At 36.5% G+C, this 19968-nt stretch overlaps 1 protein-coding gene across 1 annotated transcript in view; it reads left to right on the top strand.

The window, feature by feature from the left end:
* Positions 1-19968, top strand: part of cntn3a.2 (contactin 3a, tandem duplicate 2) — a gene marked incomplete at its 5' end in the record, with an annotated part of 80216 nt that overhangs the window by 19469 nt on the left and 40779 nt on the right. Inside the window, 7 exons of the mRNA XM_079802543.1 lie at positions 5573-5748; positions 8705-8797; positions 9651-9854; positions 12173-12275; positions 12749-12933; positions 18553-18689; positions 18916-19045. Coding sequence (XP_079658669.1) covers positions 5573-5748; positions 8705-8797; positions 9651-9854; positions 12173-12275; positions 12749-12933; positions 18553-18689; positions 18916-19045 — 1028 coding nt within the window. The remainder of the gene's footprint in view (positions 1-5572; positions 5749-8704; positions 8798-9650; positions 9855-12172; positions 12276-12748; positions 12934-18552; positions 18690-18915; positions 19046-19968) is intronic.

Raw genomic sequence — 19968 nt, 5'->3', positions numbered from 1 at the left:
ACGATGAATTGCAGAAAACACTTGATTTAATCCGTATAAATTCTTCAATGAACTGTGATTGAAGAGAAGAACAGCTTTTTGAAGTGAGTTAGAGTTTAAATGAAGCAGGTTCTAAAAAGATTTGTGCAAATGACAAGGTAATTGCTTGAAAGAATACATCAAACCCTGAGTTCAAAATATCCCGTCATCAAAGTCATATTAGAAATTCCAAACTCCTGTCCTGCTGAGGCTTGCATGAGAAATGAGTTTCCCTAATAGTATGAATCCCTTAGTGAATACAAATAATGCTAAATGCCACAGTAAAGACCAATTGATTGTTTTTAATTAAAGCATTTAGAACAAAAATATAGGCAAATATAGGGATAAGTGGTACTTGTCCTTGGACAATATTCAGTAGGCTATATATTTGGATTAGAGGAGCCATAATTTCAAACAAAAGCATAGGTGTCATTTACAGTGGAAATTTAGCAATTTGTCCCTCCACTTATTGAAATAGCTTGCAGAAATAATGTTTCTAATAAAGAGGAAGCATTTTCAGTTGAGCAGAGTTGTGACCTTTTTTTTTTAAATTACAAAAATTGATTTTATTAGGATGGACTACAACTTCAAACTCATATTTATAGGGATAGAATTTCCCAAAAATGAAAATGATGTCATCATTTACTCACCCTCAAGTTGTTCCAAACCTGTGTGAGTTTCTTTGATCTGCTGAACACAAAAAAAAGATATTTCTTTAAAAGAAGATATTTTTAAAAGTAAAGATTCAAAAGAAGATATTTATTTTGTGAATGGCCCCATTGACCTCCATAGTATGAGGGGTAATATACCATGGAAGTCAATGGGGCCATCACGTTTTGGTTAATGACCAAATTATCTTATTTTCACAACATCTTCGGTAACACTTTACAATAAGGTTCATTAGTTAACATTAGTTAACTACATTAGTTAACATTAACTAATAATGAACTGCATTTATAAACCATTATTTATCTTTGTTAATGTTAATTTCAACATTTACTAACGCATTATTAAACTCTTGTTAACATTAGTTAATGCACTGTGAACTAACATGAACAAATAATGAACAGCTAATGAACTAATGCTGAACATAGGTGTTGTTCATAGTTCATGTTAACTAATGCATTAACTACTGTTAACCAATACAACCTTATCTTAAAGTGTTGCCATATCTTGCCTTTTGTGTTCAGCAACTCTTCTTTTCTGTACTCGCAAGTCAACATACATTTTTCAAAATTAATCCAATAACTCGAGATGAGGTTGCGTGATATCAACAGCATAATCATCATGAATATATTGGTAATATTCAACATATCACTCAACTCTTGTGTATGCAGTTCATAAATATGTGTGTTTGTTTTGATTTTGATTGGAAAATTATTGAGAACATCTTGTCTACATTGCTGGCCCACAAATGTGTGTTTGGTCCAGGTTAACTCTACACAAAGATGGCAATATCCGAAATCCTTGTCCGTGTGGGGACATTTTTCATCCCCATGAGGTAAACGGCTTATAAATCAGGCAAAATTATGTTTTTTTGAAAATGTAAAAATTCTGAAAGTTATCTGTGAGGGTTAGGTTTAGGGGATAGAATTAGCGGTCGACCGATACATCGGCTGATATTTGGCATTTTTAAAATATCAGCATTGGACGTTTTTCTGATTGGCTGATGTGCGAATCGCGCCGCAGAATGCCATTTCGCGTCTCTGCATTGACTTAACATGTAAATCACTCGCGCGAATCGCGCGAATCGCGTCCGGTGTGAACGCACCATTAGAAGCGTGACTTTTATGTTGACGGGTGTCGCTTCTCTGTCTTCATTAGTTTACAGCCTCTGTTAAACAGTCATATCTAATACATTATGATATAGACCTGTTAAACAAAGAAAGTAAACGGTTTGCAAAAACGTATATAGTAGCGTTTGCTTTTATATTATTAGCAACGGAAAGGCAAACAATAGGCTATAATGCTTTCTCATTTACTGTCAACATTCAGCTCATACGCATCTATATCATCAAAACAAATCTCTGCATATCCAATACAAATTTAATTTCACAATCCTTTCAGATTTTATTGAATCCAGCCGTGAGATCTTCCTGCATTTCTGTGCGAGACGGTCACTCCGTGCAAAGTGAATGCGGACAGGAGAGTTCAGCTTCACTGGAGATGCCACAAACTTTAAATCCTTATTTTTAAAATATGCTGCGCTATATTCAGTTGACCACTGTCCTATTAATGTCATTTACACAGTGCTGTGTAAAATAAGTGCTATCTTGTCTGTATTCGAAACAAATATGATTACCAGTGCACACAAACTTACCAGATTACTGAGTGTCCTGTTAGCCTGTTTACTTCCTTTTTATTCATATTTTTAAACAATTACTTTATTTGTGAATCAACAATCAAGACGTTGACATCTTAAGTAGGCCTATAAGCAGGTTTATTTTAAAGCGAATTTTTTTTAAATATTAATTATAATCTATATTAAAAGATTATAATTTATTAAATATTAAATAAAATAAATACAAACTATGTATATTATATATCGGCCATTGGTCACCCTGCTCTCTAAGGTGTGTGTGTGTGTGTGTGTGTGTGTGTGTGTGTGTGTGTGTGTGTGTGTGTGCGTGTGCGTGTGCGTGTGCGTGTGCGTGTGCGTGTGCGTGTGCGTGTGCGTGTGCGTGTGCGTGTGCGTGTGCGTGTGTGTGTGTGTGTGAGTTTTGATCTCCAAAAAAGGTCCATGAAATAACATATTATGGAGAAAGACTTTACTGCCAGTTAACGTTATGTATATAACACACAGCTCCATTGCAGGCTATGGAGGTCCCCTGTTGGATAGGCAGACATCGGTCAGGTCCCCTCTTGGCATGTTTTGATTTTTTTTTTAAAAATGCACATTTGAAGTTATATTCTGAAAAAAGACCTTAAAACAAAATTTTGTATGTAAGTTTTGTTTCTTTAAAATGACCAGAAACAAGGGTCCCCTCTTGGCCAGTGTAGAGCGATAGTCCCTTCTTGGTAATATAGGTGTGTGTGTGTGTGTGTGTGTGTGTGTGTGTGTGTGTGTGTGTGTGTGTGTGTGTGTGTGTGTGTGTGTGTGTGTGTGTGTGTGTGTGTGTGTGTGTGTGTGTGTGTGTGTGTGTGTGTGTGTGTGTGTGTGTGTGTGTGTGTGTGTGTGTGTGTGTGTGTGTGTGTGTGTGTGTGTGTGTGTGTGTGTGTGTGGTGTGTGTGTGGTGTGTGTGGAGGCAGAGATTGCTCCCCTGGAACATACGCTGACCGTCACAGCCAGAGTCTGGTCTCCTGGGCGGTCTGCAGGTGTTGAAGGTCTCAGCACCATGAGGAGAGCAGAGAGATGAGCCTGGTGCTTTGGAGCCCATACCAGCAGTCATATCAATGATACCGCCCGCCCCCAACCCCCCCCTCATACAAAATTGATATGAACAGCAGGGTCGACTCAAGTTCAAACTTAGCCACACTGGAGACACGGCACTTTCCAGAAAAGCCCTGAGGCAAACGTAACCCCACTTCACACCTCCCTTCACTTGATCTCCATTTCCTCCTGCTATCACAGGCTGCGCAGATGTGTCACCTATTTGCCGCTGTGTGTCAAGTGCCGTTGATCAGGTCTCACTAGCCTCGCTACTATTTTTACCCAACTTAAAAGCGCTTATTTACGTCGAATGGCTCTTATTTGCATCGCTCGCGAAAGGCCTCGTATTAGAAGCCGCTGATTATTTGAACAGAGCAGGAAAGCTATTACATTCTGAGATGTCAAGAGCATTTTGCTCCTGGCCCTTACCCTGATCCTTGCTATGTTCCTGACATATACAGCTGCTCCTTGAGATAAACATGGTGAAAAGAAAAGATAATAAACTTACATGGGAGAAAACGTTAAGAAGCTGTGACTGGAACCAATGCATCAAGTTAAGTAATATTCCGTCATATTTGCCCAGTTATGGATGTATGGTTAACCTGTTGTGCCATCCACTAAAGCCGCTCTTGACAGCAAATGTGTATTCTTAAGAATAAATTTGTGAATGTTGAAGTGTGGGTGGTGGAAACCAGCTTATGTCCTTCCTTGTCAGTAATTTTCCCTCTATACTGCGCCTGATGTTTTGTTGCTCCCATGAAGACTCAAAAAATGTTTCCATCTGAATATTAGTTGTTGTTTTGCAGTATGGAACTGATTATTTAGGCTATTGTGCTCCAAAGCATAAAAATTGCATGCAGTCTGTCAACTGAATATATAAAAATGACCCTGTACAAAAGTTTACATATCCTTGAATCCTAATACTTTGTGTTGTTACCTGAATGATCCATGATTTTTTTTGTATTTTTTTGTGATAGTTGTTCATGAGTCCCTTGTCAGTTAAACTGAGCACTGCTCTTCAAAAATAAAACCATCCAGGCCCTGCACATTCTTTGGTTTTCCAGCATTTTCTGCATTTTTGAACCATTTTCATCTGTGACTGTATGATTTTGAGATCCATATTTTCACACTGACGACAATCTATTCGTACACAACTATTACAAAAGCTGCACACAATCCCTGATGCTCAGGGAGGGGGGGGGGGGGGTAAACTTTTGAACAGGATGATGATGTGTACGTTAAAGATCCTTTTTTTATTTCATTTAGTACTAATCCTCCAGAAGCTACAGAAGATTCTTACATCTTTCTCAGAAGACAAAAAAATATAATTTACCCTGATCATCCAAAAAGTTTACACCCCACAATGCATCGTTTTGCATTCTTGAGCATCAATGAATGCTTCATCTGAAAATACCTTATCCAGTAAATCATGAATAACTGGACTGTTTTAGCATTTACACCTCCATTAGCTTCTTTGGATGAACTGCTCTTGCTAGTGAATTGATGCATAGCATTTGGCTCTTTTTCTCTCAGCATCTGTTCCTGGGGTGTGCAGACACATGGGAGTTCAACCCAGCTGACACCCTGTCAGAGTAAATGACTTGCGAGGCCTCAGGATCCTCAAATGATCTTGCGCCCTTTGAAAATCTGTCCGTATTAGTTGGCTGGCCTCTGAATTGCATGCTAGTAGTCAAAGCCTCAGGTGGGCTTGGGTCTTAATGATAGGCAGATGAGTTGCAAGGAAGTGGAATTGATGATACTCTCCGGTGCTAATCATCACACAATGAAAAGGACAGCAAAAGGAGCTGCGGGAAATCTTTTAACATAAAAAGTCAACACGAATTGCCATTTGCAATTCATTTTACCTCCATAATCTGATGCATTTTCTAGTGAAACAGGACATTCAATGAGAAAAACGGTAGATGGGCTTTTCTATACTACAATGCAGCCGGATTTTCGTAGGCTGTTTAGGTTTTGAAATATTTCATTTCTTACCGAAATGAATCAGGCATGAAGTGTAATACCAATCTGATTCAGCTTTGTAATGATACATTGATATTCAACATTTGTACATCCAAAACAAAATCAATTTAAAAGGTTATCACGAAGAATCCCTCAAAATCAGCAGTTATCACAACACATTGAGCTGTGTGTACTATTATGTGTCTGTTTGTGTGTCTATAGGTGGTCTCTGAACGGCACATTGATTAATCTGAGTACTGATTCCCGTCGGCAGCTATCTGGGGGGAATTTGGTCATTAGGAGTCTGGACCGGGCCCAGGATGGAGGAATATACCAGTGCACTGCCTTCAACCCACAGGGAGCAATTCTTAGCAGAAGAGCTAGCCTCCAATTTGCATGTGAGTCATCGACTGTTCTTTAGCATGCTATATTAGCACTTCAGCCACTCAATTCAGAGTGACAGGTGTTAGATTGGATGCTGCCAGCTAAAAGAATGAGTGAAATGAGGTATAAACACCTTAATGCAGCTAATGCAAACATAAATATAGCTCCCAAATGAAAATGAAAATTAACTTATAGTAATAACTTGTTTGGGGATGCCCCCCTTGTCGCATGCACCTCTACAGTTTACCCTGGTGTTTTTTCCCAAACCTGTAAGTATGAAAAGGGTGTGAAAAGTATCCTTGTTCTGTGAAAAACTTTACCTTCATTTTATAACTGCCTTAATGTGTTCAGTTGTTCACCTAAAATTATAGCAAAATGTTTTATTTTAGCAGAGGAGGCTCATAACAGCAGTAGTTAAGAAAGGAAATACTGACTTCTATTGAAAGTGGCAGTTTTAGCCATTTCAGCAGTTCAGCTGATTAGAGTCCAGTTGAGATGGATCATGGTGCCTCTTTTCATGGGGCCTTCCACATTCATTTATTTTTTAATCTTCCCTACAATCTCATTTGTCCTTGCTTTGTTGACTTTGATGATGAGTAGCTTATGGACCAATATGTGAAAAATGTAGAGCTTGTTGGTGAGCAAGACCGGAGGACTCTACGAATACACTTTCCACATCTCTTAGGACGTGACCTCAATGGTTTCGGCCACCATATGTATGTAAGTTGGAGTGAAGAAAATCTCAATCAATCCCCAGACACCTGGGCCCGTATTCATGAAAAATCTTAAAGATTATAGAGTAGCTCCTAGTGACGAAACTCTTAAGACATTTCTTAGAAAGGTTGGTGTTTCCTCTTAAAGGTGTCATGAACTGGCTTTTTATATTTTTGTATACTGTTGTCTGAGGTCAGCTTATGACGTTTGCGTGGTTTTTACATTCAAAAACATCATAATGAATAAGTAATATGCTATTTTCTGCCTTGGTTTTGAGGCTCTCTGAAAAACGCTCGATTTTGATGGACGTGCCGCACTGAAGACTTGGAAGTAAACGCCCACGGCTAGGATTGGATAAGATTTGCATATTAAATGAGCTTCAGCTCCCCTCAGTACATGTGGGAATTGTTTTGAAAGAGTCTGGAGAAACACTCACAGGGCTCGCAAATTATCTTTATCAAACGAACACAATGATTCATCTCTCATCCACCCGCAAATGATTGGAATGTTATTTTTGTATTACTTGGCAGGTAAGTAATTTTGTATTAATTACCGATCGGTGACTAACCGCGACCTGTACACACACACACACGTGCGCAAGAAAGTAATGTTATTTTTGTATTACTTGGCTGCCCCGATCAGTGAATATAACCGCGAACCGTACACACACACACACACTTTGCCAGGAGACACCTATGGATGGGCCAATCACAGATTATGAACCAACTCACCGGGTCAGCAATAGTGAGATCAGTCCAGAACACCTGCTAACCAAAGCTCAGGCAGTCAGGTTGAGATGAGAGTTGAAGGCGTTAAAGGAAAAAGAAAGATGGCAGGTCAGAAAGCAGAGAATAGAAAAGGAAGAGATCAAACCACATCTGATTCTGATTCTTCCAGTCCCTCAGCTCAAGTTTTCTCCTCCAGCATCACTGGAGAATCATTCAGAGATGATGACCTGCCTTGACCTTCTCACAGAGACAACAGTGAGGTCAGAATGTCTGATGACCAGAGCAGCCAAGATGAGTCAAGAAAGGGAGGGAAATGAAAAAGAAAGACTTATGAACCCACACACAGACACTCAAAACAAAAAGAAGAAGACCGCTAATACCAAAAAGACCATCTCTATGGCATCTCTATAAGACCAAAACATAGAGATGACTGACGAATTGAAGAAAAATCTGTTATGCTGTGGAGGGCATTTTGCTGGCATAGTTTGGGTTCATTTGTCCCCCATTACTATTCTTATGGGAGTGGACTAGTCCCTATCCATAGGGCACAAGAGGTCACTGAATGTTTTGATGAGTATGAAAATGGTGTGAATCATATGCTATGGCCATCACAGTCACCGTATCTCAAACCAATCGAACACCTTGGACCAACGTGTTAGACAGTGCACTCCACCACAAATGTCAAAACACCAAATGTGTCTTCTTTTGGAAGAACGGTGCTCCTTCTCTCCAGTAAATTTCCAGAGACTTGAAGAATCAATGCTACGGCACATTGAGGCAGTTCTGGCGGAACAGGGTGTCACCTTATTTTGGTGTTTCCTTTAATTTGTCGCCCTCTGTATCTTACACTTGACAGTTTTATCCTGATCTGTAAATGTAAAAAATTCACAGTATTTCTACTTTGCATAAAGGCACTTCCAGACAGTGATTCACTGTTAAACTTCACAGTTTGCATGTACGTCAAACAGATGGAGCGCAATAGAGAGGAAACACAATTAATTTTGAGCGGAAAAACATTAATTATTGATGATGAGCAGGGTCAATATTGCTGGAAAAAAAAGTATAAGTAAATGAACATGAGAAATGGAACGAAATGGCAAAAAGTTCTTTTGATTTACTTATTCATAATCGGCGTACATTTTTGTTTTACTGTGTAAGAATGTATAGTGTAGCCTACATACATTGACTATATATGTTGTTGTTGTTGTTTTGCAATAACATACAGCTAATAAAATGTGGCTTTTTGTCAGAATAATCAAATTATTAAAGAGAGCCTTACTTGTAGTCCCACTTCAAACTCATGCCATTGGTTGAGCCACTGTTACTATGTTGGGATGGTCTGGATGCTCAAACAAACTACAGAGCTGCAGTGTTTACACTTTTGGGGAGAATTAACTTACAAATGGTTCACTTATAGTTGTCTCTACATGTTAAGCTGAAATAGAAGAAATCAGCTCTAAGGTATTTTCACTTTCATGCTCACGTCTGGCACTGCTGTATCTTCTGACTGTTTTTTCATACCTTTCAGACTTGAATTTAAAAACTCAAACAAAAAGTGCTGTCTCTGTGCGAGAAGGCCAGGGGGTAGTTTTACTTTGTGGTACACCATCATATGCAGGAGGTAAGACTTTTATATAGTGTTCTTTTTTTGGTTTTAGTTCAGTCTAGCATAAATATGCTGTACACATATGTGAACGGAAGAGTTATGACTTTTATCAGTGGGAGTTTTACCATGGGATTTAATATGTGTTTTGAATGGGAAGAGCTTGCACGCTTTGTCAAAGGCAAAGTCATTTTTTAGTTGCCATAAGATGCAAAGACTTTAAGCTTAGTGTAGTATCCTATGATAATTTTGGGATTGATGCCTTAAAGGGATAGTTCACCCAAAAATGAAAATTCTGTCATCATTTACTCACCCTCAAGTTGTTCCAATCCTGCACTGTAAACCCGAATAAGTTGGCAAAACTCAAAACAATCAAACAATTCAGATTACTTAAAATGTGTCAGTTTTGAGAACTCAAAAGAAAAAGAGAGTTCTAAATACTCATAAAAGTTCAATTGTTTGAACTATTTTGTTTAATTTGAGTTGACTCTACTCAAACCAATTAATTATTTTGAGCGTTGGGGTTTACAGTACGTATACATTTCGTTTTCTGCTGTACACAAAGGAAGATATTCGGAAGAATGTTTGTTACCAAGCAGATCTTGCCCCTCATTGACTACCATAGTATTTTTTCCCCCTCTGGGGGGAAATCTGCTTGGTTACAAACATTCTTCCAAATATTTCTGCAGAACAAAGAATTTTATACAGGTTTGGAACAACCCGAGGGTGAGTAAATGATGACAGGGTGAACTATCCCTTTAATGAAAATATTAAAAAATCTAAGAATTTCTCATTTAAGTTCATTAAAGTGTTTGGCTAGCCTAGTTCGTTTGTTTTGAATTATATGTTCTGTGTCCCATCTCCTTTCCAGATCTGTCATTTGCATGGGTCTTTAATGAGTACCCATACTTTGTTCAGCAAGACAATCGTCGTTTTGTCTCTCAGGAGACGGGAAACCTTTACATTGCCAAAGTGGAGCCTTCGGATGTGGGTAACTACACTTGCGTGGTGGTAAACCGCATCACTAAAGGCAAAGTCCTCAGCTCCCCAACGCCTCTGGTACTACGAACGGATGGTAAATATCATCTTTTTTTATGGGCAGTTTAGTAGGCAGAAGCTGAATCATATCATCAGCTCTAAAGGGTTTGATTGACATGTTGATGCAGTTGGCATCAGGTTTGTTTGAATTGTGTTAGAGCACTTAGGCTCCTTCTTCCACCCAGTATATAAAATTTAATAAATTACGTGTTTTAATGTTGTGCGCCAAGTAAAAGTAATGAAATTAAACCTTTATTAACACACAACCCTGTTCAATATTTATTTATTTTTTTTAAAACATCACATTAACTAGATTGTTAACATTTTCGTATGCAACATTAGAAACATGCAGTGTCTAGTTATGCTAACAGCAGGAGTATATATATATATATATATATATATATATATATATATATATATATATATATATATATATATATATATATATATATATATATATATATATATATATATATATATATATATATATATATATATATATATATATATATATATATATATATATATATAGTTTATTCCCATTGTGGAATAAACTAATATATGTTTTTCATTTTTAATAAATCGAGTAGCTGGATCATTTCCAGTGGTGGGATTTAATTTGGTTTCATGTTAGATTTCAGTGATTCAATTAGCTTGACTTCAAAGCATTGATGAACACCCCACCCCCTTCAGTAAGCACTGACCTGTTTACTGCTGGTATTAAGATGCGTTTTGGTCGATCGGATCACAAGTAGACAAGGGAGACACATTCCCGTTTAAACCAGGTTTTAATCTGTCTCTTTTGTCCACTTTTGACCACTTCTGGCCTGATTTCTCCAAGGGGAGGGTCTACATAATTGTAACTGTTTTACCTGGTACATATTTCTAGAGGGCTCGGTAACACTTTGTAATTACTGCATGCTATGAATCGTTAGTTAAGCATTAGTAAATAGTTAATTCATCATTTATAAAGCATTAATAGACATTATTAAGCAGTTTATATTTTATTACTGAGCCTTTAAATCTTTGTAAACGCTTTACGAGGCATAAATAGTCCTCACTTTAGATGAGCTCACAAAAATAGTTAACTGACAGTTACTAAATGTTTCATATACCTGAATTAATCATGAATTACAGTAGGAATACATTCTAATAAAGCATTATTGAGTAACTATTACTATATGTGTAAATAATACAATTTATAAATGTGTATTTAAATATTTTGGTAACACTTTACAATAAGGTTCATTAGTTAACATTAGTTAACTACATTAGTTAACATGAACTAATAATGAACTGCACTTATAAAGCATTTATTTATCTTTGTTGATGTTAATTTCAACATTTACTAATGCGTTATTAAAATCTTGACATTAGTTAATGCACTGTGAACTAACATGAACAAACCATGAACAGCTGGATTTTATGAACTAACGGTAACAAAGATTAACCAATGCTGAACAAAGGTGTTGTTCATGGTTAGTGCATGTTAACTAAAGCATTAACTAATGTTAACTAATACAACCTTATTGTAAAGTGTTACCAATATTTTATTACTCATTTACTTGCACTTTCTAAATGATCTTATGAGAACTCCTAAATAACTAGTTTGTAAATAATGTAATACTTAATTTAGAAATTATCAATTAATCATTAATAAAATATGAAAATACATATTAAAATTAAAAGTAAAAATGTTCCCTGTCAGCTGCCTAAAATCTGTCAAGTTCTGTTGATTCTTCAGCTGATGCAATAATTACAGAAAATATCAAACTAAAATATGAACTAAACCTATCTAAATCTAAACTGAAATGTAAAATGTAGTTGAAAATAGCCTCTAAATCAACAAAAACAAAAATGCATCTGTCTTTGCATTTAGACTTTAAACACAACACTAATTTATTTTGCTTAGGATTTGATAGCAACACCGAAAACACTTTCTTTGGTGTCGACTTGACAGCATGCAAACACTTTTTTTAAAAATATAAGACAGTGTAAATTAGTTTTACATAGCATTTTCAGCAGCCATAGTTTCACGGACAACCCAGTTGACTCTCCAAAAAATGCTTTCACAGTCCTAAATATACTTTGTCATAAAGTAAACATAAACAATGGCTATATAAAATATTTACAGACACTGCAAAAACTGCAGCAAACACCACACCTATCTGCATAGTGTCAGACTCCAGATTGGTATGAATTATTTGTTGCCTTTGTTTTAGCTACTTGTTCTCGGGAGAAGCAGCCGTTTACCTACTAACACTGTTTTGTATCTATCATATAATCTATTATACTATTAAACATAATCAGTGAATGAATTATGAATGGTAAAATAACACAGTTTTTTCCTCATAGGCGTAATGGGGGAATATGAGCCGAAAATAGAGGTTCATTTCTCTGACATGGTTCCGGCTGCAAAGGGATCAGTTGTGACACTGGAGTGTTTTGCTTTGGGGAAGTAAGTGGAATTCTGCACCCTTTTGTAGTTACTGATGCCCGACTTTTAATGGTACTCTGTCATTGAGCTTAATGTGTTTTTCAACTTGGCTCTTTTTCACCCCTTCTCGCCACCTTTTAAACATGCTTGTCAAAGTCTGTTTGAGAAAAAACGTATAACAGTCTAGTTTTTGCCTTGAGGCAATTTTTCTGTCTCAATTGATCCCATTAGTGGATAAGCCATATACGTTTTCCTTGCGAAAAGAAATGAGATGGTGTTTTGTGAGGAAATGTATCTCATTTAGTATGTTAGAGCTGAGATATGAGTAGGAACGACAGTAATCTACAAAATAATGAAATTACACAAAATCTCCATTCTTTATCTTCATCTCTTCTTTTTCCTTACCTCTTTTTCTTTTTTCCTCTCTATGTAGCTTTTTCATTTTTCTCTTTTGCTATTGCAAGATTACTCACCATAGTTTCTCATACGTTCAGCCCAGTTCCAGAGATAACGTGGAGGAGAGCGAATGGGGTGCCGTTTCCCAGCAAGGTGAAGATGAAGAACTCAAATGTAGTTCTGGAGATTCCCAGTTTCCAGCAGGAGGACGCCGGAGGCTATGAATGTGTGGCGGAAAACAAGATGGGAAAGAACACTGTGCAAGGACGACTGTCTTTCCACGGTATGAATAATACACTCATAGTACTTTTACTGTTCTTATTTTATACATATTAATTACTGTACGTAGTTCACGTGGAATGACCAGGATTTTGCAACATTTAACAGCTATTTCGGTAACTTTTGTTACACAGGTGACATAGTTACACGTTACTACATGCAACGATAATAACAGTAAATTATGCATAATTACAAGTAACTAACACTAAACCAAACCAAAAGTACATGTAGTATTTATTGAGTTACTAAGTCACCCTAAAATAAAGTCTAGAAACTAAAGCTAGGTCATTTTCTGCCACGACACAACAATACCACTCCATTGCAGTGGCGTGGTCCATATAAGCTGCGAATGATCTGCTTACCCAAGCCAATCGTGGACTCACTGATTAACATTAGCCCTATAAAATGACTTTAAATGCCCTTGTTTGAGGTGTACCATAAAGCTTACATGATAAAATGTCAGTAATGCGTATATAACTCTCCGTCATTCATTTATTTGCCAAACAATGGTAATTTTCTTCAAATTTGCCACTCACTAAGTGTTCCGGGTAAGCGAATCCACAGCAGCTTTGGCGCCTACGCTCTGTTGTTATGTATCGTCGTCATTGTCCCACGTTCTCATTGGTTCGCTGGCATTTGGGTGATATAATGAGCAGGATATTCTGCAAATTGCTCGCACAAGAGGAAAAATGTGGCGTTACTGCCAAATCTTGATCAACGGAAATCACATTGTATTTGATACAAAACTAAATAGACTAAGGGGCCGTTTACATGACACTGCTTTCAACTAAAAACGGAAAACTTTCGCTCATTTACACGACAACAGCGTTTTGGGGGCCTGAAAACGTAAACATTTGAAAATGGGTTTCAAAGTGCTCGTTTTTGAAAACGAGACCATTATCGTCTCTGTGTAAACAACAAAAAAGCAAATCTGTGAAAATGGTGACGTCGTGGTCAGGTGTATTACGTGTTTAGTCTATACTATAGGCATGCGCGTTTGGGGCGAGTCTGCTCTGTAAAAGAATGTAATGTATGTAAAAGAATGCATATGCAAAAGAATGCGTAACACTGTCTACTCCAGTCCAGAGACACGATAGCACAGAGCAGATCATATGCATAAGTTGGCGCAGACCACAAAACGCATCAGACCCATTTGAAACATCTTTAAATCAGCAACAAGGTTGATTTTAAAATGTGTATCTGGCATCGTGACAGACATGGTTACTTTGAACTGATGTATAGAAAAGCCCACTTCATTCTTCAGAATTAACGGTGTATATCAATATTATTATTACAATTTTCGTCGTTTTCGCGGCTCGGTGTGCACAGGAATTGTTTTGATAATGCTGTCATCTGTGCAAAGAAAAAAATTTATCCATTTTTAGTACATCATTGTTGTGTAAACGTACCCTAAATCAAGTGGGGAAAAAAGTAATAACTAAAACTATTTTCATAGTATTTCGTTTTCTCCATAAGGAAATTTATTTTTAACGAAAACATATAAACTGTTAAAGACAGACCTACTTTAACTATCCGAGGCTGTTAATCGATAGTCTATGCGTTTGTTAAAGTCATCAATTTGCATTATTTCAACTTATTTTTAAAGAATACTTATATTTATTATACTTACATTTATTCTAATTATATTTTATTTACAATTGGCTACTAATATTTATTATTTTATACTTATTTTTAACTCTTAATAAAAAAACACTTCTGGCATACATTTAAATTGACACCTGTCATGGGGTTTCTTATTTGTCGTCTCTGATTTAGATGCGTGTCCTCAGCCGATGCGCCGTACCGTTTAAAAGTAAAGCATGTAGTTTCTGTGAAATTAGTGCCACAAAAGTACAGCATATTTTGTCCCTTTCATGCATCGCGCCTGACTCAAATAGACTCAAACTCAACAGCTTTTACACGCTGTTTATGAAGGCATCAACAGGTAAATGTGGGCTACCTTCAATAAAAGGTCAAACATGTTAGGAAAACTTTAGCTGTGTTGCTATGTGTCATAAGCGTAAGCAACTAAGCAGCTAACACCGTCTAGAACGAACGCAAAACCCATCCAGCGGATCTGGATTATGCATTATGGTTGTACAAATACTATTCTAAAAATGACTGTAAGAATGGCAATGAGTTGCCAGGAATATATCGTAAATGCAGATTGAAAATATATTAGAAAAAGTATACAGTACAGTGTGTCCATGGTGCTGTTGTACTACACATGGTTTGGTTGTTCCCTTTCAGTCGGTCACGTTCGATGTTACATACGTAACCAAGGCGTTTTTTATTTCCTAATACTGCTACACATTGACTGGATATTAGTAGCAGTTACAGAAGCTGGTTGTCTTTGCCACATTGTTTCTTCTGTCGTTGAAATGAATGCTTGCTAATCATTTCAAACCTACTTAATGTATATTATTGTTGTCATAACCATTCAAATTCTTGCCAGCATTTAGCATGAGGAACCCTGCCAGTTCAGTCATTTCACAATTGCAGTGAATTACTTTCTGATTACTTTCTGCCCTGTCTGGACTTTCTTATATTTTCCATAACCGCATAGTAAAGACCAAAATAAACTGAGCTCACGTAATGGATTTGGCAGAGTAATGTTGCATTGTGCCAAGACTCAGCAGTGCTAAATGCTAATTTGAGACACTTTCGTTGATCCAGAAAGGTGTCAAATGGCAAGAGTTACAGTTTTATAAAGCCAAATCACAGCCAGATAGATAGATAGATAGATAGATAGATAGATAGATAGATAGATAGATAGATAGATAGATAGATAGATAGATAGATAGATAGATAGATAGATAGATAGATAGATAGATAGATAGATAGATAGATAGATAGATAGATAGATAGATAGATAGATAGATAGATAGATAGATAGATAGATAGATAGATAGATAGATAGATAGATAGATAGATAGATAGATAGATAGATAGATAGATAGATAGATAGATAGATAGATAGATAGATAGATAGATAGATAGATAGATGGTAATAACGGTACTTGTTATTAGCGACTCATATCTGCAATTGGGTCAGCTCTAATTATCAAGCCATTTTACCCTCCAATTTTTTCCTTATTTTTACCTTATTTTTTTTAAATATAAAACTTCAGTTCCAAATCTAACGCCAAAGATATAGAGGTTAAATATGGACAAATTGTAGGTCTATCTGGAACTCAAGCACTCATGGACCCATTTTTGGAGATATGAAAGGATTATTAGGCACTAGAAACAAGAATGAGAATCATTACCTCCATTGGGTCTGCCATTTTCCATCGACTCAATAACAAGAAGATCAGGCCTCGTCCTAATGATCCGGAGATCACCAGCTACACGCGGAATTACAGTGTGCAGTGGCTGGCTTTAGTGTGCTGAAAAGTGATTGAATAGCAAGATGAAAACAGCAAATAATTCCCATGATAATTGATAGCAGAACAGCTACTCGATATCTCGGGAACCTTTCACCTGTGGTGTGTTATTGATTCAAATAAAAAGGATAAATATTCAAAGAAGAAAAACCCATTAGTAAAACACAATACCAACAAAACTCCAGCGCAAATGAGTATAGGTCTGTTGCATCGGGCAGCTGGGATTTTAAAGCTGTTCTTTCCGCTGACATCTGTGTACACACCACTTCTAAGTCCAGTTCCCAGATGAAATGCTGTTATCGTGAATGCAAGTACAAGGTTTATGTATGACTTATTTACAAGGGTAGAGAGGTAATGCAACTCTGACCTTCTTCTGAAAAGACCTGGCCTCCACGAATGATACGAAACATGAAAGCTTTTCTTCCCAGTTCTGTCAGGGTCCTTGTATAATCCAGACTCTTTGAAAAAGACCAAAGCGCAGGGGGAAAAAAGAACTGATAACAGTTGCAAGGTTGGTCAGCTCATGCGTTTCGGTTGAATTCAATCTGGAAAACCAGAGCTGATCAGTTTTCTTGATGAGTCAATCACTACGTGACTTCGATTGACCAATTAAGTGCTTAGTTGCCACAAAACCTGCAAGCGTTGTTAGCAGGAATAGTGATTGATGATTAATCTATTGGCGTGTGTGATTGGTGGGAATCTACAACGCCGAACATAAGGAGAGTGTCACATTATAGAACCGTGTGATAGTTCAATCACGAATTCAGACAGAATCAGGGACATGAATGGAAACCTGTCGCCTTTTCCATTGGCAGGAAGACAGATAGAAGTAATCATTGACATGTTGTGCTTTCAGTTAATCAGATCAAAGAGTGTCCATTGCATTGCATATTTCAGTTATTGCTAGATCAAAACAATTATGTTTTTATTAAGATTTCTGTTTTTATTTCCATGTTGTTTCCATGTTATTACTTGCGTAATGTTTGCTTCAGACATTAGAATTTAACATTTTAATAATACTAGGTATGACTGTGGAGTTTATCACAGTTTAAAGGTTTGGTGTCACTAAGATTTGAATGCATTAAATCGATGAAAGAGACTTTAAAGATATGTTGCAAAAGACTATTTCAAGTAAATGCTGTTCTTTTGAACTTTCTATTTGTCAGAGAATCCTGAAAAACATTCCTCAAAAAAATGTTGAGCAACACAACTGTTTTCAACATTGATAATATCAAAGCTGCAGTCCGTAACTTTTTTTTGGTTATAAATTATCTAAAATCAATTTTTGAGCAAGTCCACAACAAACCAGTATTCAAAACGATCTCCTATACATAAAGAAAGAGTCCGGCTAGTAGTAGCGCACGTGAGGCGCATGTTCTTCAGCGGATCATTTATAGCCTTTTCTCACAGCAGCTTGAGTAATAAAATGTATTATTTTGATGGCGGATTGTAATCCAGAAAGGCTCAAATGACATCATCAGTGACAATTGGAGATTCACCCGTAGTCAAAAGCAAAAGAATAGACTGTACGAAAATTTTAATCTACAGGTAACGCTATACATTAAATAAACGATAAACATTAAATACACATAGTCACGCAAATGCTAATGCTGTTAATGTCATTTGAGAACAAAGTATAACAATAATAATAATTTGCACAGTTTGATGCTACATGAGCGATCGTTAGATTTAATAACCTTTGGAATGCGCGATTTATTGCAATGTTTTGTTCCCAAAAGTGGCAGACATGTTACTTACTTGCTCAGATGACTTTTTTCGGTGAAAATTCTTATTTAGCTTATACCGCACCGGTGACTGACAGCAAGCCGCACATACTACATTAGATTCATCCACGCTGAGGAGCCGCGACAGTGCACAACTCGCGTACAGATGATAACTCCGCAAATAACTGCAATTGCAGGTTTCAAACAGAGATGGCGACACAGAGGCAAAACTTACGGACTGCAGCTTTAAGAAATGTTTCTTGAGCATCGAATCATCAATGATTTCTGTAGGATCATGTGACACTGAAGACTGGAGTAATGATGCTGAAAATTCAGCTTTGTATCACAGGAATACATTTGATTTTTGATACATTGAATTTTTTGATCAAATAAATGCAGCCTTGGTGAGCATAAGACTTTCAAAAACATATTAAAAAATTGCTGGTTGTGTGCATTTAGAGTATAAAAAATATTAAAATATGCAATAAAAATGATTTACTTTTGTTTTCTTAGCAAAACCTCAGTGGGTTCAGACGATGCGAGACAACGCTTTGTCAATTGAAGAGAGATTGTTTTGGGAGTGTAAGGCCAATGGCAAGCCCAAGCCTTCATACAGCTGGCTGAAGAATGGAGAACTGCTGGCAGCCGAGGTAAAATTCAAGGAGTAATGGTGTTGTAGTCGTAAAAAGATCTAGGTTGACAGTGCAATGATCCTCAGGTCAAACCTCAGCAGGAGAGCTCTGTCAAATGTATATAGCGGTTTTATCGATTATACAGTATAATAACTAAACTTCAGTCTTTGTTGTTTGAGTTGAATGCACAGCTATTTTTAAGCTATTTTTAAATGCATTTCATTGCTGTTCTTCTGTGTCACAGGACAGAATACAGATAGAGAATGGAGCCTTGACAATCAGCTCTGTAAACCTCTCAGATGCTGGCATGTATCAGTGTGTCGCCGAGAACAAACACGGAATCATTTATTTTGGTGCTGAGCTGGTGGTGTTAGGTAAGAGAGCCTTCTGTACCTTCTCGTTTCCAATTATCTTTTCCAATTATTCACTTTGCAGCTCCATCCCAGCAAACACAAAACTTTTTTACATTTCACAACATTGCTTTTTGGTTGCAGTTAGGTAACGTTGCTGTACAACCGTTGTTTAAAACCGTTCAAGAAACCACACCTAAAACCAAAAATGTACGTATTTAATGTAAACTTTTTATTATTAAAACTTTTATAAATGTAAAAAACATAATTTTTTTTTAATACATTTTTTTTTTCTCGACTGGCATTAATTTCCCCTTAAACAAATTGCGATTTTTTTTTTTTTTCTCCGTACTATTGTTTCAACAATGGAAGAGACTGTTTGAATGGCTGTATATGCCATTCGGCTCTCATTTGTAAAAAAAAATGTAAAAAAAAATAAGAATTCTGAAGCAATGTTTTTCTTTACATTTTACCAACAAATGATACCAGCCTTTAAAAAATAATATACCTTGCCTTTATAAGGTGTTATTTACGTGTTGTTAATGTAAGACTAAATTAAGATGTGGCAGATGTGATGTTATAAATATTTTTGTTTATTTTAAGATAGACAAAGCAGTTGGAGAAATATTCAAAAATTCAGAAAAATATAAAAAAAATATTTAAATAATTAAAATTGTATTTTATTTTATCATGAATGCTATTCCCCTTAAAGGGATAGTTCACAAAAAAATGAAAAGTCTGCCATCATTTACTCACCCTCAAGTTGTTCCAAACCTGTATGAGTTTCTTTGTTCTGCTGAACACAAAATAAGATATTTAGAAGAATGTTTGTAACCAAGCAGAGAGAGCAACCATTGACTACCATAGTAGGGAAAAGAAATACTACGATAGTCAATGGTTGCTGCTTGGTTACAAACATTCTTCAAAATATCTTCTTTTGTGTTCAG

This window comes from Gobio gobio (genome assembly GCF_949357685.1).
Source record: "Gobio gobio genome assembly, chromosome: 21".
NCBI lineage: Eukaryota > Metazoa > Chordata > Actinopteri > Cypriniformes > Gobionidae > Gobio > Gobio gobio.
Note: the sequence above shows the minus strand (reverse complement) of the source record. Positions and strands in the feature narration are given on the sequence as shown.